Source organism: Sorex araneus, chromosome 2 (assembly GCF_027595985.1).
Source record: "Sorex araneus isolate mSorAra2 chromosome 2, mSorAra2.pri, whole genome shotgun sequence".
Taxonomy (NCBI): Eukaryota; Metazoa; Chordata; class Mammalia; order Eulipotyphla; family Soricidae; genus Sorex; species Sorex araneus.
In genome coordinates this window covers 217,814,250-217,834,844 of record NC_073303.1, presented here as the reverse complement: position 1 = coordinate 217,834,844, position 20,595 = coordinate 217,814,250, and the positions used below count along the sequence as shown (strand labels likewise).

The 20,595-nt window shown below is 51.8% G+C and overlaps 1 protein-coding gene across 1 annotated transcript in view; it reads left to right on the top strand.

Annotated features, from left to right (window-relative positions):
* Positions 1 to 2,261: 2,261 nt before the first annotated feature.
* Positions 2,262 to 20,595, top strand: part of KIF5A (kinesin family member 5A) — a 46,723-nt gene continuing 28,389 nt past the window's right edge. Inside the window, exons 1-5 of the mRNA XM_055125280.1 lie at positions 2,262 to 2,566; positions 17,483 to 17,570; positions 18,896 to 18,969; positions 19,314 to 19,418; positions 20,008 to 20,056. Of these exons, the coding sequence (XP_054981255.1) occupies positions 2,438 to 2,566; positions 17,483 to 17,570; positions 18,896 to 18,969; positions 19,314 to 19,418; positions 20,008 to 20,056 (445 nt within the window). The 5' untranslated portion in view covers positions 2,262 to 2,437. The remainder of the gene's footprint in view (positions 2,567 to 17,482; positions 17,571 to 18,895; positions 18,970 to 19,313; positions 19,419 to 20,007; positions 20,057 to 20,595) is intronic.

Below are 20,595 nucleotides of genomic sequence, written 5' to 3'. Positions count from 1 at the left end.
GCATCCCATATGGTCCCCTGAGCACTGCTAGGGGTAATTCCTGAGTGCAGATCCAGGAGTCACCCCCATGCGTCACCGGGTGTTACCCAAAAAGAAAAAAAAAACAGAAATCATACCTAAGCACAAAGTCAGGAGTAAACTCTGAGCACAACTGGTATGCCCCCCCATGAAAAAATAAAGAAAGAAAAAAAAATCTTCCTTTGGAACTTAAGAAATTGAACTTTATGAAAAAATTATGTTGTGTGTCTTTTTTTTTTTTTGATGGGGTGGGGTGCATACCTATGAATTCCTGTCTCTCACCCTCACTTTCTGTGGACTTGCATTTGAACGGCCTTCACTAAGAATATCATCCCGGAGCCCCTTGAGGCCTTCGGCTGGGATGTTTCCAAGGATGTTTCCTGAGCAGGGCGGATGCTGCAACACTTAGAAATGGTGCCAGACCAAGTGACTGGAAAGTTGTCTATCTTCCTGAGTTTGAAAATTGTCATTTTGTGCATTTTCTTCTGGCTCCTTCCCAAGCCTTTCTCTTCTGCTCTGTAGTTAACCCTATGTCCTTCCGGTCTAGTTTCTTAGACTGGAACCCTTTCCTTCAATTTCATAGGAGTCAAGGCGCGGACTGGAGAGCTAGTACAGCGGGTAAGGTGCCTTGCATGCAGCTGACCCAGGCTCCACCTCTGGCACTGAGCATCATCGGCTGAACCCCACCAGGAGTAATTCCTGAGAACACATAGAGCCAGAAGTAAGCCTTGAGCACTGCCAGGTGTGACCCAACAACAGTTACAACAAAAAAATCAAGGTGGATTAGAAGTATAGGTCCAGCTCAGGAAATCCCATGGTTGAACTCTGAGCAGTCAGTCCTTGTTCTGGCAAGGTCATCATTCTCTCACCCTTGCCTCAGTTGCCTTAGACACTTACCCAAGGGTTGCCAGGTAGAACCTCCATCCCCTCCTCCCTTTTCCCATCAGTCCACTCCTCCGCCTGGCCTAGTGCCGCGGCTCCTGCAGTCTGGCTGTCTGTCGGCCGGCAGAGCCTTGTGGTGTAGCGAAAAATCAATTTTAGCGAGCTTCGAGGTGGTTCTACCCTGGGGCTGCATCAGGATTCTGACCTGAAAGGAGGAAGGACAAGGAATCTCTAGGCTTTTTCTTTTCTTTTCTTTTCTTTCTTTCTTTCTTTCTTTCTTTCTTTCTTTCTTTCTTTCTTTCTTTCTTTCTTTCTTTCTTTCTTTCTTTCTTTCTTTCTTTCTTTCTTTCTTTCTTTCTTTTGGCTAGGGAAGGGGAAGCAATAGAGAAGAAAGGGGCTGAGATGTTGGGGCCCCTCAACAATACCTGGGGTACGATGAATATACAAAAGGGTGATGAAACCTACCCGTGCCCCTAAAACAGACTGCTAGGGTAACAAAACCTACCTGTGCCCCTAAAACAGACTGCTAGGGTAACAAAACCTACCTGTGCCCCTAAAACAGACTGCTGCCCTAGAGATTCTCAGAGCTCCTCTTAATCACCCCACGTCCTCCACCCCACCATTCCTTAGTTTTCAGACTCCATTTTTTTCTCTCTTGCAAATATACTCTTGCTCTCCTCCATCCTTGCTCTCACCTGCGAGGCCAACATGAGAACTTTATTTGCTTTTGAACTCAGCTGGCACAGGAACGGACATTTGTCTTTCCAAATTTGGAAAGTGTGTTGGGGAGACTGGAGAGGGCATCTTTGTATACAGAGGGACCGGGAAAGAGCCGGACCCCGCTCTGACACTTCAGTGGGACCTGACAGCCTCTCCCCAGCGGGAGAGGCAGCTGCCCAGCAAGGCTGAGTGGGTCGGGCATCTCTGCAAAGGCAGAGGGGAGGAGGGGACGCCGGGACTCTGCAGGGATGGGGTGGGAGAAGCAGGCAGGGGAGCGGGGTGGGGGGGTGGGGGGTGGCAGGGGTGTTGACTCTTCTCTGGACAGGCCCGCTCGGCCCCTTCCAGGGACCAGGGGCTCAAGGATGCGCTGGCAGGTCCGGGATGCGGGGCGCGGGGCGCCGCGAGCCCCCCGGCCGGGGAAAGGTGCGGCCAAGGTCAGGTCCGAGGGCTCGGGAGCCGGGCTGGGGGCGGCCGGGCGCCGCGGGCCGCGCCGGACCCCCCGCGAGGGAAGCCCCGCCCCCTCCTGGGCGCGGCCCCGCCCAGGCCCGCAGCGCGGCGCTGCAGCGCGAGGGGCGGAGAGGCAGCGCGCGGCGAGGACCAGACGCCCAGGTCGCCCGCATCCCGCCCGCATCCCGCGCGCGCCGCAGCATCCCGCCCGCCCGCCCGCGCCGCATCCCGCCCGCCCGGCCCCGCGCCCCGGCCTCTCCGCCCGCGAGCCCGCACCTGCCCTCGGCCGAGCGCCCCCGCCCCGGGAGCACGCGAGCACCCCCCCTCCCGCGCCAGGAGAGCCCCCCAGACCCCGCGCCCGAGACCCGCGATGGCCGAGACCAACAACGAGTGCAGCATCAAGGTGCTCTGCCGGTTTCGGCCCCTGAACCAGGCCGAGATTCTGCGGGGGGACAAGTTCATCCCCATCTTCCAGGGCGACGACAGCGTCGTTATCGGGGTGAGTGGCGCCCCCCGGGGGGTGGGGGATCTCGGGAGGGGGCGGGAAAGGGGTCTTCTTTGCCCATCCCCCACCCCCGCGGCAGAGCTTTGGCCCCCGCTGGTCCCCGCGCCCCCTCCCCGCCCTTCATCCTCCATCCCGTTCCCCGCAGCCCCTCCTCTCCTCTGCATCAGGATCCCTGGGTGTGGCCTGGCCCGGCCCGCGGCCCCGGCTCTGCAGAGTGGGAGGGGGCTGCTTCCCCGCCCTCCGGGGTCCCCACGTCCCCTTCGCCGGGATTCTGCAACGTCCCCACCCCCCTGGAGCCGGTCCCGTGTTTTTCTGATGTTTTTCTTTTCCCCGTAGAGAGAGCGCATCTTCCCTTTGTTATTGGCTCGCATCTCCACCCCCACCGCCAAGGAAGGGAGGGGGAGGACCAGTGGATGGGGCGAGTTGGCGGGGTCAGGGGGTCTCTCCGGCGGGTTAAACGAGGGAGGGGGCCCTCGGGCCGGGCCCTTCATCGCCCCCTGAAGTATTGCAGCCAGGAATGCTTGGGTCTGAGGAGGGATTTCCTTCAGAAATACACCGCTGCCACACCCAGGCTGGGAGTAGTTCCTGGGGTCCTAAGAAAATGTCTGCCTTTTCCTGCACCTCCCGAGTGCAGGAGTAAGAACATTTCAGACTTACCCAGTTCCTCGTAACAAATAAAAATAACCAAACCTTGAGACCCTAGTAAGTACTTGCTTATTTAATTCTTTCTCTGGATGATCCAAAAATAAAAGGAAAAAGAACCGAAGTAGCAAGTCACTTCTGCCAAATCAGGACCACCCCTCCCCATGGAGAAGAACTTATTAAGGAGAACTGATATTTTTGTTATATGCTGCCACTCTGAAAGTATTCATTCCCAAAACAGCATCCCAACATAGGTATTATATCAATGTTTCCATTTTGCAGATGAGGAAATTGAGGCCCAAAGATATTAAGAGATTTTCTCAAGGTCATATTCCTTATTCATGGACTCAGACCTAAAACTCGGACTCCATCGCTCATGTGTTTTCCTCTCTGTCACACTGCCTCTGTAGATTTCTGTCCCCGAACTTCCTCTGTGATGGTTAAAAGAGGAATTTCTTGAAAATTCCTCACTCACCAGCTCCTTTTTCACTTTGGTAGCATCAGAGCACGGGGAGAAAGGTCCCAGGATTGAACTCAGTGGGATTTGTGGGTACTGGAGGAAACAGTAGCCTGTTGGAGCAGGGAGGGGCACATGTGAATGCCTCGCTCAAGGTCAGGGAAATTCTGATGGATCTTGCATCTGCAGCGCTTGGTAAAAGACATGCTCCTGGGACTGGAGCGATAGCACAGCGGGGAGGGCGTTTGCCTTGCACACGGTCGACCCGGGGTTCGATTCCCAGCATCCCATGTGGTCCCCCAGCACCGCCCAGAGTAATTCCTGAGTGCAGAGCCAGGAGTAACCCCTGAGCATCGCCGGGTGTGACCCAAAAAGCAAAAAAAAAAAAAAAAAGACATGCTCCTCCAGAGAATGAAAGCAGGAAAGGGAACGAGGGCCCTGTGAACAGGAAAAAGGGACTTGGGGTAAACACGCCTTAGAAAGAGATCAGCTTCCACGTCCTGTCTCTCCACACTGAGCTCACACCTACTGAAAGCTCAGAGGATGCTTTGCCTCAGCTAAGGTGTGGGTGTGCTTGCCACGGAGAGGGCCGCTGTCTCTGCCTCAGGGACCCTGGGCCTTGCCTTCGGGTGAGTTTTGCTCAGTCCGGCTAAACCAAAACTTGGAATGGCCGGCGTGTCTCCTCTGAGTATTGGGGACAGCAGGCTCAGCATCTCGGGGTCCTCCCGTGCATAAAGGCTGAGGAACGGGAAGGAGGTGGTTAGAGGGACACAGCTTTACAGAGGATTCCTACTGTGACGTGCAGCTTCCTTGCTCTAGGATAAGTCTACTTACCAGATACGTCTGAACCAGTTCCTTTAGGCGTTCCCAGCCATTCTGGTATGGGTATAGGGCTGCAGGAGAAAGTTGTTGGGAAAGGTTTAGTTTTTTTAGATTTTTTTTTTTTTTTTTTTTTGCTTTTTGGGTCTCACCCGGCAATGCACAGGGGTTCCTCCTGGCTCATGCACTCAGGAATTGATTCCTACCGGTGCTCAGGGGACCCTATGGGATGCTGGGAATCGAACCCAGGTAGGCCACGTGCAAGGCAAATGCCCTACCTGCTGTGCTATCATTCCAGCCCCCCATTTTTTTTTTCAGTTTTGTGTTTTGGGCCACAGGGGTGGAGCTCACAGACTACTAATGGCTTGGTGCTCAGGGGTCATTCCTGACGATACTGGGGAACTGTATGCCATGCCTGGGCTCAAATGTGGGCCTTATGCATGCAAAGAATGTGCTCCAGTGCAGGGCTTCCTCCCTCCCCCTCCCTCCCCCCTTCCCTGTCCTTCCTTCCTTCCTTCCTTCCTTCCTTCCTTCCACCCCTCCTTCCTTTTTTTTTTTTTTTTTTTGCTTTTTTGGGTCACACTCGGCGATGCACAGGGATTACTCCTGGCTCATGCACTCAGGAATTACCCCTGGCAGTGCTCAGGGGACCATATGGGATGCTGGGAATTGAACCCGGATCGGCCGCGTGCAAGGCAAACGCCCTACTCGCTGTGCTATCGCTCCAGCCCCCTTCCTTTCTTCTTTTCTGCCATACCTGGCTATGCTCAATGCTTACTCCTGGCTCTGTGCTCAGGGATCTCTCCTGGTGGTGCTCAGGTGGTCTGTGTGGTGCCAGGGATTGAACTGGGGTGGCTGCGTGCAAGGCAGGAGCCTTACTCCCTAGAGTATCTCTCTGGCCCCAGCCCCACATTTCTCAACCCGGATGTTCCAAGTGCAGTGCAGATGAAAACTGCATAAACAGAAGACTGGAGACCAAACAGGAGGACGGGGCGGGGGGGGGGGGGGCAATAGAAAGGAAACACGATTGAAAGGAGGCCGCAGTCAGAAGAAGGGTAGAAACACTCCAGAAAAACTCCAGTCAGGCCATTGAACTACCTCTCCAGTCCAAGAAGTTGTTTAGATCTGGATAATTTTCCCCAGCTAAATAGGAAGCACTGTAGCACTGTCTTCCCATTGTTCATCAACTTGCTTGAGTGGGCACCAGTAATGTCTCCATTGTGAGACTTGTTACTGTTTTTGGCATATCGAATACACCATGGGGAGCTTTCCGGGCTCTGCTGTGTGGGCGGGATACTCTCGGTAGCTTGCCAGGCTCTCCGAGAGGGATGGAAGAATCGAACCCGGGTCGGCCATGTGCAAGGCCCTACCCGCTGTGCTATGGCTCCAGGAAAGACAGTGGAAAATGGGGAGGAAGGGGCCATGAAGAGAGGCCCCGGGGCCCCTGATAGTTCTGACTCTGCCCTGGTGCCATGCCTTCTACTTCCTGTCCGCTTTTCCTGATCTTTCTTTTCTGTCTGGTTGTACCTTTGTCTCATTCTCGGTATCTTGCTCCAAGACGAATATGTATAGGGGCCATTTTGTCTCCGGCAGAATTCCCGCAACCTGCCTTCCCAGTCTTCATTCTCCTGCAGGAGCATGAGCGCTCTGGAACTGAGGAGGCGGTAGGGGGTCCCCACAATGGAAGAAAATCTCCCACCCTCTTTGCTCTTTCCTCTGCTAGCTTCCTGGGGGGCCCAGGGTGAGGGAGAGTATCCGAGGAGTTAATGGCAGCTGCTTCCGGCTGCCTGAGAAGGCCAGGGAAGAATGAGGGTGCAGTGATGGCTCCAAATGCTGCCCCTGCTCCCTTCCCTCTGCTTTCCTGCAGCCGGTCACTGATATTCCTGGACTTCTTCCCTTTGGCAGAGGCTCGGAGAGTGAGCTGGAGCGGCAGCTCTGTCAGCCTCATCGCTCCCCTGCCCCACCTGGTCTTCTCCCAGGAATCTGACGTTCAGTACATGCTAGTGGCCTGGGTCATAGTAGAAGGGTATCTCAGCCGTAGCCTCTGTTTTTTGCACATCACTGTATCACTGTCAGCCCGTTGCTCATCGGTTTGCTCGAGCGGGCACCAGTAACGTCTCCATTGTGAGACTTGTTACTGTTTTTGGCATATCAAATATGCTATGGGGAGCTTGCTGGGCTCTGTTGTGCGGGGGAGATATTCTCAGTAGCTTGCCGGGCTCTCTGAGAGGGGCGGAGGACTCTGAGGGGGGTCGGAGGAATTGAACCCAGGTGCAAGGCGAATGCCCTACCACTGTGCTATCACTCCAGCCCTTTTTGCACATAGTTTTGCTTTTTTTCTTTTCTCTTTTGGGACACTCCTGCAGGGGCCCCCATGCTCAGTGATGCTGGGGGAGGGGGCTTGCAGCGTTAGCCACGAACCCAGGGGCTCCCACGTGCAGGGCTGGGGCTCTACCACTTGAGCCACATTCTGGACCCTGTTTTTTTTTTGTTTGTTTCTTTGTTTGGTTTTGGTCTTTTGATTTTGTTTGTTTCAGTTTGGGAGCCACACCTGGGGGTGCTCAGGGCTTACTTGTATGGGGTGCTGAGGATTAAACCTGGGTAAAAGCTGGCAAGGCAAGTGCCCTTCCCACTGTACTAGGTCTCCAAGCCCTGGTCTGGTGGTGTTTGTCACTCAGTATCCATCTTGGCTTAGGTGCCTCTGTCTTTCTCTGCCTGCATCTTGGTGTGCCAAGTGCCTGTTGTCGAGGCAGCTGCATTTATACCAGCTGTGGGAGGGAAGCTGGTAAGAAGGGCCCACCTCCTCCCCCCTTCATTCAGGTACTCACTCCAGTGACTGAGGAAGGAGGTCCTGCATTCTCTCGGTCCAAGTGGGATCTTAAGAAGGAACAAAGAGGGGCTGGAGCGATAGCACAGCGGGGAGGACGTTTGCCTTGCATGTGGCCGACCTGGGTTCTATTCCCAGCATCCCATATGGTCCCCTGAGCACTGCCAGGGGTAATTCCTGAGCGTAGAGCCAGAAGTAACTCCTGTGCATTGCCAGGTGTGACCCAAAAAGAAAAAAAAAGAAGGAACAAATAAAGCATAACAAATCTAGGGGCTGGAGCTATAGAACAGCGGGTAGGGCGTTTGCCTTGCATGTGGCTGACCTGGGTTCGAATCCCAGCATCCCATATGGTCCCCTGAGCACCGCCAGGAGTAATTCCTGAGCATACAGCCAGGAGTAACCCCTGTGCATTGCCGGGTGTGACCCAAAAAGCAAAAAAAAAAAGAAAAGAAAAGAAAAGAAAGAAAGCATAACAAATCTAGGAGCGTCATTTGGAAGGCTAGAATGACTCCTATAGGATGTTTGAAGTAGAGTCAATATTATTTGATTTCTGTAATATCTGAAGGAAGGAAGTGGGTTCACCCTTAGCTTTGGGGGGAGTCTCATGAAGGAAAATGGAGAGGGAGTAACGTTCACTGTGGCCAGTGTCTCCAGTATTTCCATGACAACAATTCCCAGGGGTGTCACCATGGAAATCAGCCGCGGTGCTCCACGTTTAGGCTCTACTGAGTGCTTTCCTGTGGGCTGGAGAGGTGGGCCACCTTGGACTCTTCATCTCAGGCTCTCCCCGCCCCCCCGCCCTTCAGATGGAGTCAGTGTGCATCATGGAAAATTTCCAAAAGGTGCTGGAGTTTCCGCTAGACAGGAGGCCATGGAGTGGGTCAGAGGAGGACAGAGAGCACCAGGCTGCAGGACTCTGAGTGCTGGGGTTGCCGTGAGAACAGAGAGGAAGCCCAGGGCTTTCCTCCATGCTGCACCAAATCAAGGGGTCACCCATGCCTCAGTGCCACAGCAGTAGGCGAGGATGGCTTCTTGATTTTTTTTTTTTTTTTTTTTTTTGCTTTTTGGGTCACACCTGGCGATGCACAGGGGTTATTGCTGGCTCTGCACTCAGGAATCACTCCTGGCGGTGCTCAGGGGACTCTATGGGATGCTGGGAATGGAACCCGGGTTGGCCAAGTGCAAGGCAAACGCCCTCCCCGCTGTGCTATTGCTCCAGCCCCGAGGATGGCTTCTTGAGTAGAATGAATGGGAGAATCACCTGCTTCGGGAATTTGGATTAGGGTTTCCAGGAGGAAAGATAAAAGGCTTTAGGCCTTCCCAGAAGCGTTTAGGGGAATGTCTGAACTGGGGGAGGCAGGGAGAGGCTGGAGGGGGAGAAGAAGTCATGGTAAGGAACCAACACCATGATACCGCTTCAGTTCTTGGGTCACTTTGGAGTTGTCGACTTGAAACCAGATTGCTTGGGTTGAAGGCGATGCTCTAGGGAAGAGGCTGGAGAGATAGTGCAGCAGGTAGGGAGCTCGCCTCGCACTCGGCTGGCCTGAGTTCGATCCTTGGCACCCCGTATGATCCCCCAAGCTCTCCAGGAGTGATCCCTTGAATGGAGAGCCAGAAGTAAGCCCCAGCATAGCCGGGGTGTGGCCTCCCCCCCAAATAAATAAGTAAATAAATAAACCCATACACGGTGAGTCTCAGCTCCACAGCTGGCAGGCAAGCTGCCTTACCTTTCCACATCTATGAAATGGATCTATAAAATGAGGAATGGCCCCGAGCACCGCCAAGGGTGGTCCCCAAACCAAATACTTGCGAACAAGAAAAACTATGCGTGGTGTCAGGGACTTGAGGGGAGTCCCTGCCTTTAGATGATTCAGTCTGCAGAGGGCCTGAGGAGAGGCCCGGGAGGTGACCTCAAGCCACCTCCCTCACAGGATTGCTGTGATGATGTGGTAATGCATGTAAGCTTCTCAGCAAGTGACAGACACAGTAAGCTCCTGGGGAGAATCTGGCGTTACTGTTATTTTGTACGTGCCATCTCCTCAAATCCAGCCCTTAAACATAATCGGAAATGGCTAACATTATTCTCTCCAGCTGATGGATATGTTCAAACATCCAGATCTCTAATATTTTTTTTTTGCTTTTTGGGTCATGCCTGGCCATACACAGGGGTCACTCCTGGCTCTGCACTCAGGAATTACTCCTGGCGGTGCTTGGGGGATCATATGGGATGCTGGGAACCGAACCCAGCTTGGCTGTATGCAAGGCAGATGCCCTACCAGCTGTGCTAATACTCCAGCCTCCTGGAGTCCTGCCTTTAGATGATTCAGTCTGCAGAAGGCCTGAGCAGAGGCCTGGGAAGTGACCTCAAAAATGGCTTTTGCTAATTGGAGATACACGCCCACAGATTCTGATAAGAACCCCTCTGCGGCCTAGTACAATCTGCTTTAAAGTAATTTTATGCGTCATGGGACATATAAGTAATAGTGATGTTTCTTATGAGGGTAGGAAAAGTAGTAAACCACGGATCAAGTTTTTCGTAAAAGGATGTGACAAAACATAGGACCCGAGTGACAGCTTAGAGGGCTGGAGCACGTGTGTTGCACATAGGAGGCCCCACTGTTTGACTCTTAGTATCCTGTGAAGCGCTGGAGTGCTTCCAAGTGCAATCTCCACCCCACAAGCCTCAAATAGCTCCTGTACACCACGAGGTGTGGTCCTTCTCCACACACAAAAAAGGATGTGGGGGGCTGGAGAGATAGTACAGTGGGTAGAGCCCTTGCCTTATGGCTGTCCCAGTTTCGCTCCCCAGCATCCCATATGGTCTCCTGAGCACTGCCAGGAGTAAGCTCTGAGCATCAATGGTTGTGGTCCCAACACCAAAACCAAACAGGCAGAACATATGTGACAAAACAATTAGTATGATAATTGAAAATATTATATATGCACATATATGTATGTGGGCTGGAGTGGTAGCACAGTGGGTAGTGTGTTTGCCTTGCACGCGGCTGACCCAGGTTCGATTCCTCTGTCCCTCTCGGAGAGCCCGGCAAGCTACCGAGAGTGTCTCACCCGCACGGCAGAGCCTGGCGAGCTACCCGTGCCATACTCGATATGCCAAAACCAGTAACAACAAGTCTCACAATGGAGACGTTACTGGTGCCCGCTCGAGCAAATCGATGAACAACGGGATGACAGTGACACAGTGCTATATGTATGTACGTATATAAACATATGTATATGTATATATATAGAGAGAGTGTGTTGAGTGTTTAGGGGCCACACCCAGCTGTGCTCAGGCCTTACTCCTGGCTCTGTGCTCAGAGGCCATTCCTGGTTAGGCTTAGGGAACCGTGTGGGGTGCTGAGGATTCAACCTGGACTTGCCCTTACTAGGTGAGGGCCATACCTGCTGTACCATCTTTCAGGCCCCCCATTAGTTTATATTTTAACAGAAAGAAAAAAATTTAAGATTGAGAAATGTAGAATAGGAACAGAGAGATCGCTCAAAGGGTTGGGGCTCATTCTTTGCTGTGCGGGCCCTGGATTTGAGACCCACTACTTTCTGGACCCCTAAGAACTGCTTGGGTCTGGCCTCAAAACAAGACAAAAATAAGAAATAACAAAGAGTATACTAGACGTTTATTTTTGGTGCCAGGAACTGAATTCAGGGCTTCACACACACGTGCGGCATATGCTCTGCCACTGAGCTACATTCCAGCCTCACTTGTGAAAATGTTTTTTTTGTGGGGAGATTTTGTGGGGGATCCTCCCCAGTGGCTCCCAGGGGGCCCCAAGGCCCATCCCAGCAATACTGGGCCAGTCTGGTCGGCAGTTTTTTTTTTTTTTTGGGGGGGGGGAGTCACACCTGGCAATGCACAGGGGTTATTCCTGGCTCATGCACTCAGGAATTACTCCTGGCGGTGCTCCGGGGTCCATATGGGATGCTGGGAATCGAACCCGGGTCGGCCGCGTGCTGTCGCTCCAGCCCTCCCCGCTGTGCTATTGCTCCAGCCCCCTGGCCCGCAGTCTAGTGCCAGGGCCTGAGGATGTGGTGCTGCTCGGCCCTGCAGTTCCCGGGACCATCAGTCATGAAAATATTTTATCATCCTAATTCTAGAAGCCCGTCATCCTCCCGTCCCTTCCCTCTCCCAGCCCACGCTGAAAAAAGAGGTCGTTTAAGCAAAAATGACTTCAGCACTTGGAGAGCGCCCTCCATCTCAATGCGTGGACAGCACCTTTGGGATCCTAAAAACTGGGAAAGCTAGGGGGACAGAATGAGAGAGGGAGAGAGAGAGAGAGATAGAGGTAGAGAGAGAGAGAGAGACAGACAGACAGACAGACAGACAGACAGAGAGAATGTGGTGGTGGGGGGGGTCTGTGTGTCTGCGCACGCTCATATGCATGTGTGTCTGTGTGTCTGCGCACGCTCATATGCATGTGTGTGTATGTGTACCTGTGCTCCCCGAGGGGGAGAAGGGAGGGGCAGGGCTGGCTTGAGGGTTCTGTTTAATCCCTGTTGGCTCCCTGCCTGGCTTCGCAAAGCCCGGCTGGAGATCATTGGTCGAGAAGAACTGCGAGTCATCAGCCTGAAATATATTTTTGTTTGTCTCTGTTCTTGGTCACTGATGGGAGAAACATGACATTAGATTCCAATTTAAGAACGAATGCATATTTTTAATATTAAATATTACTAGATTATACCTAATATATTATGTAAACAAAATTAAAAACAAAATCCCACGGAAGAAACTCAAAATCCCTCAAAATTCTTCTATCCCAATAAAAATAATTAGCAGCTTAATGTATTGATTTTCAATGACTTTGTCTTCATAGATACATGTGTTAATTTTCACTAAAATTTAATAATGCAAAGTTAAATATTTTATTAAAATAATTTGTATCATTCTTTTGGAATTGCTTTTTTTTTTTTTTGGAATTGCTTTTTTCACTAATAAAATGTCTCGGACTTTTACTGTTGGACACTTTCTTTTCTGTCTTTTTTTTTTTTTTTGCTTTTTAGGTCACACTCAGCGATGCATAAGGGTTCCTCCTGGCTCATGCACTCAGGAATTACTCCTGGCAGTGCTCAGAGGACCGTATGGGATGCTGGGAATCGAACCCGGGTCGGCCGCGTGCAAGGCAAACACCCTACCCGCTGTGCTATCACTCCAGCCCCTCTGTCTTGTTTTTTGGGGGTCATACCCAGCAGTGCTCAGGGCTAACTCCCGGCTCTGTACTCAGGGGTCACTCCTGGCAGGACTACCATATGTGGTGCCGTGATCTAACCCGGGTCAGCTGTGTGCAAGGAAAGTGCCCTGCCTGCTGTACTCTCGCCTTGGCCCTCACATATTTATTTACCTGTTTGTTTTGCTTTTTGGGCTACACCCAGTGATGCTCAGGAATTACTCCTGGCTCTGCACTCAGGAATTGCTTCTGGCAGGCTCAGGGACCATATGGGGTACTGGGGATAGAACTCAGGTCGGCCGCATGCAGGGCAAGCACCCTACCTGCTATAGTATCTTTCCAGTCCATCCCCCACACTTTTTTTTTGCTTTTTGGGTCACACCCGGAGATGCACAGGGGTTACTCCTGGCTCTGCACTCAGGAATTACCCCTGGTGGTGCTCAGGGGACCCTATGGGATGGTGGGAATCAAACCCAGGTTGGCCGTGTGCAAGGCAAATGCCCTACCCGCTGTGCTATTGTTCCAGTCCCCCACATTTTAAAATATTTAATTTTTATTTTGTTTTGGGGCCACACCTGGCTGTGCTCAGGGCTTACACCTGGCTCTGTGCTCAAAGATTATTCCTGGTGATGCTCATAGAATCATATGGAGTCCCCTGGAAATTGAATCTGGGTTGGCCACATGCAAGGCAAGTGCCTTACCCCCTGTAGTATCTCTCTAGCCCCCTAATGTTTAATTTGAAAATAAGCCTTACACGTGACAACATTTAAATGTTATAACAAGGTAAAAATAGAGGTGCCAGAGAGCTAGTACAGTGGATAGGGCACTGTAAATTCCTATTTGAATTCCAGGTGTAAAGCCGTACTTAAGAGCTATTATTACAAAATTTTATCTTCATTTCTGTGTTTGGTTTTGACTGCAGGGGTCACATTCAGAGCCTCATGTATGTGAGTGTATGTGCTTTGCTTCTGGGCTGCGACCCAGTTCAGGACCGTGACATGTCAGCTGATGCAATCAATAGCTTGAAGAATTCTACATAGACACACACAGACACACATATATGTAGATGTATTTTTTCTTTTGTTTGTTTTGGGTCACACCCAGCAGTACTCAGGGCTTACTCCTGGCAGGGACTGGGGAGCCATACGGCGTGCTGGGGATTGAACCTGCAAGGCAAGCGCTTTACCCGATGTACTACTGTTCTGGCCCTATTTGGGGGCTTTGGGGCCACACCTGTCATTACTTGGGGGACCATACGGCATTCTGAAGATCAAACCCAGCTCAGCCATGTACAAGGGAAGTGCCTCACCCCTGTGCTATCTCTTCAGCCCTCTCTATATAGTTTGACATTTGTGCATATTGACATTCGTATAATCACTACCTATAGGGCTGGAGCGATAGTGCATCGGGTAGGGCGTTTGCCTTGCACTCGGCCAACCTGGGTTTGATTCCTCTGTCCCTCTCAGAGAGGCGGCAAGCTACCGAGAGTATCTTGCCCACACAGCAGAGCCTGGCAAGCTACCCATGGTGTATTCGATATGCCAAAAACAGTAACAAGTCTGACAATGGAGACATTACTGGTGCCTGCTCAAGCAAATCGATGAACAACGGGATGACAGTGCTCGAGCAGTGCTATTTTTTTTTAACATGTTTCACATTTTATTTACATTTCAAGACTAACTTTAATTGCAGAATCACATATTCATACATTTATTTCCTTTTTGTTGATTCCAGTCAAACTCATATACATGTATCAAAGACTGTAAACAAATATTTACCATGTTTGTTACATGCAACATATACAAATGACCTTTAACAGAAATTCATTCCCCACAATATTATTATTATTTTTATTTTTTTGTTTTTATTTTATTGAATCACCATGAAAAAAATACAAAGCTTTCAGGTTTAAGTCTCAGTCATATAATGCTTAAACCCCCATCCCTTCACCAGTGCACATGTTCCACCACCAAGAACCCCAATATACCCCCCTCCCACCCAGCCCCCACCTAAGTAGCTAATGATCTTCACTTTATTCTCTCTATACTTTGAATACATTCAATATTTCAGTAGAGAACTCACTATTATTGTTTGGAATTTTCCCCCAACAATCAGGCCTGCTGAAAAGGCATCATTTAATAATTTCTTTCCATTGCTGAGAATGAAAACTCTCTGAGCTCGCGCGGCCGCTGTTGCAGCCATGCGGTTTTGGATTTCTGATATTTTAGCTCAGTTCACAGTCTAGATGCATTTCTGTAAGAAGCCACTCTGGGTGCCAAAATGGGTTAGAAGACCTCTCGGATTATAGTCTTTAGGAGCAGAGCACAATATTATTATTTTTAAAATTTTTATTTATTTATCTATTTTTCCCTTTTTGGGTCACACCTGGCGTTGCACGGGGGTTGCTCCTGGCTCAAGCACTCAGGAATCACCCCTGGCTGTGCTCAGGGGACCATATGGGATGCTGGGAATCGAACCCGGGTCGGCCGCATGCAGGGCAAACGCCCTACCCGTTGTGCTATTGCTCCAGCCCCCCTCCACAATATTTTTTAAAAACTATAAATACAAGTATCAAAACAATCCTGAATTTTTGATGTCACTGCTGATCAGCACTCATGCTTTAACACACTTTGAGGCAATATTCATTTTACCTGCTACTTGGGACTATTTAAGTGGTAGCCTTGACTGTGATGAATAAAGCAGGCCCTGTCTGGCTTTCTTGAGAGACTGACTTTTCAGAAACATCCAGACCGCCACAGCCATCTGACCCTTCTCACCACTCAGCACATTTTTTAGATTTATTGATGTTCTGTGAGGCTTAGTCGAGCGGCTCCCCAGCGGTTCTGTTTTTGTTTGTTTGCTTTTTGGGTCACACCCGGCGATGCACAGGGGTTACTCCTGGCTCTGCACTCAGGAATCACTCCTGGCGGTGCTCAGGGTACCCTATGGGATGCTGGGAATCGAAACCGGGTCGGCTGAGTGCAAGGCAAACGCCCTCCCCAGCAGTTCTGAGGGACTAGGGCCCAGCCTCCCCGGTAATGCAGGCCTGTGCTTATTCTCAGACTGGGGTTGTTGGGGGCCTCCAGGGCCACCTTGTGGAGCTCAGGGGTCACCAGGTTACACATTCAACCATCCTGGGGACCATGCAGTGCTGGAGATCAGAGGGGGGGGACCTCTCACATGCAAAGAATGTGCTCCACACCTTGGGCTGTCTCTCCAGATCCTCTTGATGTCCTATCATATAATTTTCTTTTAGAACTTTTAAAATTTTATAATGAGATAACATTGATGGGGCAGGAGTGATAGTGCAGTGGGTAGGATGTTCGCCTTGCACGCAGTTGACCCGGGTTCGATTCCTCCGCCCCTCTTGGATAGCCCAGCAAGCTACCGAGAGTATCTCGCCCAAATGGCAGAGCGTGGCAAGCTCCCCGTGGTGTATTCACTATGCCAAAAACAGTAACAAGTCTCACAATGGAGACGTTACTGGTGCCCACTCGAGCAAATCGATGAGCAACGGGATGACAGTGATACAGTGATGCAGTGATAACATTGATTTGTACATATAAGTTACACATGCACAGAATTATTAATCAACATCTGAACTACCATGTTTGCAACCAGAAATCTCACGCCCATGTATCATTATACAATTGACTCCCTTTATCCACTTTTCGCACTACCTCCCCTCCTTAATTTTTAGTAGCCACTATCTTCTTGTAATCTAAAAATTTGTGTTTATTTTATTAGTTCATAAGTCTTCTTTATTTTTCACATATGAGTAAAGTCATGTGGTATTTGTCTTTTTTTTTTCTTTCTGGGTCACACCCGGCGATGCACAGGGGTCACTCCTGGCTCTGCACTCAGGAATTACTCCTGGCGGTGCTCAGGGGACCATATGGATGGGATGCTGGGAATGGAACCCGGGTCGGCCTCCTGCAAGGCAAACGCCCTACTCGCTGTGCTATCACTCCAGCCCCCCTACAAGTATATTTTTTGTTTGCTTTTTGGTTTGGGGCCACGTCTGGCAGTGCTCAGGGCTTACGCCTAACTTTGCACTTAGGGATCACGCCTGGTAGGCTCAGGGGACTATATGTGTTGCTGGGGATTGAAACCGGGTTGGCCCGGTGCAAGGCAAGCTTCCTACCCACTGTACTATTCTTGCTCTGGCTCCTACAGATAGATTTTTTTGGTTTGTTTTGAGGCCACACCCAGCAATGCTCAGGGGTAACTCCTGGCTCTGCACTTAGGAATTACTCCTGGAGGTGCTTAGGGAACTATATGGGATGTTGGGGATTGAACCCGGGTCAACCACGTGCAAGGCCAATGCCCTACCCGTTGTACTATCAGTCCAACAGGTCAATTTTTTTAATGCTACCTGACCCGTTCTTCACTCTCCACAGTCAGTGGCCCTGTTCTTTTTTTCCAGTTGTTCTTCTTAGTACTAACCAGGCCTGATCCTGCTTGACTTCCGAGATCAGACGAGATCAGGCGTTTGTCTTGCACGCAGCCGACCTGGGTTTGATTTCTCTGTCCCTCTCGGAGAGCCTGGCAAGTTGTCGAGAGTATCTCACCCGCACGGCAGAGCCTGACAAGCTACCCGTGGCGCATTCAATATGCCAAAAACTGTAACAAGTCTCACCATGGAGATGTTACTGGTGTCCGCTCAAGCAAATCCGATGAGCAGCGGGATGACAGCGACAGTGACAGTTCTTCTCAGGGAAGGGGTCCGTGTGGTGGAATGCTGAATCATACCAGCAGGACTGAGCTCCCTTCACCAGCTCTTATGTCACATTCCGCAGTGTCGTTCCCTGCCACTGGAGGCAGTATTCATCTCTGCCTTCTTCTCGTCGCCCTCCACCCCACCAGCGTCCATGCGCACAGAGTGGAAGAACCGCGCCTTCCCAGCTGAGGGAAGTGAGGTGCAGCCTTGCCTTCCTCTCTTGCTGCCTGCTGACGTCTGCCGTCTTTTCTTTCCGCCCCAGGGGAAGCCATATGTCTTTGACCGGGTATTCCCGCCAAACACGACTCAGGAGCAGGTGTACCATGCATGTGCCATGCAGATTGTCAAAGGTAACGTATCAGTAACAATGATATCTTGGCAGTGCTGGGGGTGAAACCCGGGGCCTCGTATCCATGGGGCGTGTGCTCTGCCTTTGAAGTATCCTCCAGATGAGTATTTTTTATAAGATGAATATGTTATTTATTACTTTATTATTTTATTTTATTATTTTATTATTATTATTTTGCTTTTTGGGTCACACCCAGCGATGCTCGGGGGTTACTCCTGGCTTTGCACTCAGGAATTACTCCTGGCGGTGCTTGGGGGACCATATGGGATGCTGGGGATCGAACCCGGGTCGGCCACGTGCAAGGCAAATGCCCTACCTGCTATGCTATTGCTCCGGCCCCTATTATTTTATTTTTTTATTAGAGGCTGTACCTAGTAGTGCTGGGGGCAGAGGGTATTGGGGTACCGTGATGCCCACCTGGCCAGTGGTCTGGGAGCCGTGGAGCGGTGACAGGGGTCAAACTCAGGGCCTCACATATTGCTTGGCTTCGACTCGACCACCTGAACTACCTCCCTGGCCCTCAGAACGCATTTTTGTCATTTGAGGGGGGTGTCCGGGCCGCCCCCTGCAGTGCTCAGTGCTTTCCCCTGGGTCTGTGCTCAGGCTTCCTGACCGGGCTCAGGGACTTTAGGTGGTGCCACGGGTGAAACTGGGGTTTGCGGGGCTGGAGCGATAGCACAGCGGGTAGGGCATTTGCCTTGCACGTGGCCGACCCGGGTTCAATCCCCGGCATCCCATAGGGTCCCCCGAGCACCGCCAGGGGTAATTCTTGAGTGCAAAGCCAGGAGTAACCCCTGAGCATCACTGGGTGTGACCCCAAAAGCAAAAAAAAAAAAAAAGAAACTGGGTTTTGCCGCATGTAGGCAAGCTCCTTACCCTCTCTACTCTTTTTTTTAAAAATTTATTTATTTTTTATTTTTTTGCTTTTTGGGTCACACCCAGCGATGCACAGGGATTACTCCTGGCTCTGCACTCAGGAATCACCCCTGGCGGTGCTCAGGGGACCATATGGGATACTGGAAATCGAACCCGGGTCGGCCGCGTGCAAGGCAAATGCCCTACCCGCTGTGCTATTGCTCCAGCCCCTTACCCTCTCTACTCTTTCTCTGACCCTGGAGGGAGTTCTGCGACTTTGGGACCACGCTCAGCAGTGGTCATGGGGCTGTTCCTGACTCGGAGCCCAGGCGCCACTCCTGGGGGAGCTCAGGGACACCCTGTGTGGTGGCAGGGATTGGAAGGTACACGGCGAGCTCCCTGCCCGCGGAGCTCCCACCCTTCCGTCCCCCACTTCCCTTTCCCAGGCTCTTCCTCTGCTCTCTCTTTCAGACGTCCTTGCTGGCTACAACGGCACCATTTTTGCGTACGGACAGACATCCTCAGGGAAAACCCACACCATGGAGGTGAGGGCTGTGACGGCTGCAGGTGGTGAGGGCGGGGGCAGGCCTAGGGACCTCAGGGGAGAGGGCCTCGCGTCATGGTAACTTTGTCGGGGGACGCAGGGTTAATGGGGGCGTTCAGTGGACCCCCTCCCGCCAGCTGCACTTCACCCTCCTTCCGTGCTGCAGTTTTCCTCTTTCCGTTTGGAAAACCAGCGGCCAAGATGGGCCGGAGAGCCTCTTAGTTCTCTCCTGCTGCCGTTTGTGCTGTTCTTCTCAGCCGTGTCCTTTGTGTCCCCCCGTGTGCCTCTGACTTGCCTCGCTCTCCCGGGGCCCCGGCCCTATGGTGACCTGCTCTCCGTCCCCAGGGCAAGCTGCACGACCCCCAGCTGATGGGGATCATCCCTCGGATTGCGCGCGACATCTTCAACCACATCTACTCCATGGACGAGAACCTGGAGTTCCACATCAAGGTGAGGCGGGGGGTGACTGCCGGGCCTTCCCAGGGGGGCCAGAAGGGCTGGGCGGGAGGGTCTGGGGGGAACCCGTGGAGAGCCCGGGGGTTCCCTCCATCCTTCACCATATTCTCCGGCTCCTTCTCTGCCACCTGCATAAGGCTCACATTAGCTGGAGATCTTCGCACCAGGTTGCAGAGACGCCTTTTTTTTTTTTTTTTTTTTGCTTTTTGGGTCACACCCAGTGATGTACAGGAGTCACTTCTGGCTCTGCACTCAGGAATTACCCCTGGCGGTGCTCATGGGATGCTGGGAATTGAACCCGGGTCAGCCGCGTGCAAGGCAAATACCCTACCCACTGTGCTATTGCTCTAGCCCCTCAGAGAGGCCTTTTTTTTTTTTCTTTTTGGGTCACACCTGGCGATGCACAGGGGTTACTCCTGGCTCTGCACTCAGGAATCACTCCCGGCGGTGCTCAGGGGACCCTATGGGATGCTGGGAATCGAACCCGGGTTGGCCTCGTGCAAGGCAAACACCCTACCCACTGTGCTATCACCCCAGCCCCTCGGAAAGGCCTTCTTGATGCCTCTCCTCTCTCCCGATCCAGGTCTCTTACTTTGAGATTTATCTGGACAAAATCCGTGACCTTCTGGATGGTGAGTGGGGGTGAATGCCCAGGGGTGGAGCGTGTGAGGGGGCCGGGAAGGGACAGCTCGCGTAGCTCTTGGGGTTCGGTACTTGGGGCAGGAGCTGCCGAGAGCTCACACACACGTATCTGTCTCTCTCGCTTCCACTCACCAAGGGTTTCTCAAAGGTGGAAGAGTCAGGGCCAAAGAGAGGGTACTAGGGTTAAGGCGCTGTCCCGAGTTCAAATCCCAGCAACACTAACGGCCTGATCTGCTCAGCGACACTTGGCACAGAACCAAGACCAGCCCTTGAGTTCTGCTGAGTGTGGCTCCAAAACCCAAAAATAAGAATCAAAACCGAGACAAAAAACAAACTAGGGCACATGTGCTGCGTGAGCCCACATGCTGCCTGAGCCCATGTGGCCGAGCACATGAGGTGCCCGAGCACGTGTGTTGCCCGCATCTCCCCTCTTGAGATGTGTATTTTCATGCGTTCATGTCTAACACTGGGATGTGTGTAGGGGCTCCCTCCACCCTTGGGGAAGCCCCAGTTCTCTCTTGAACGTGTT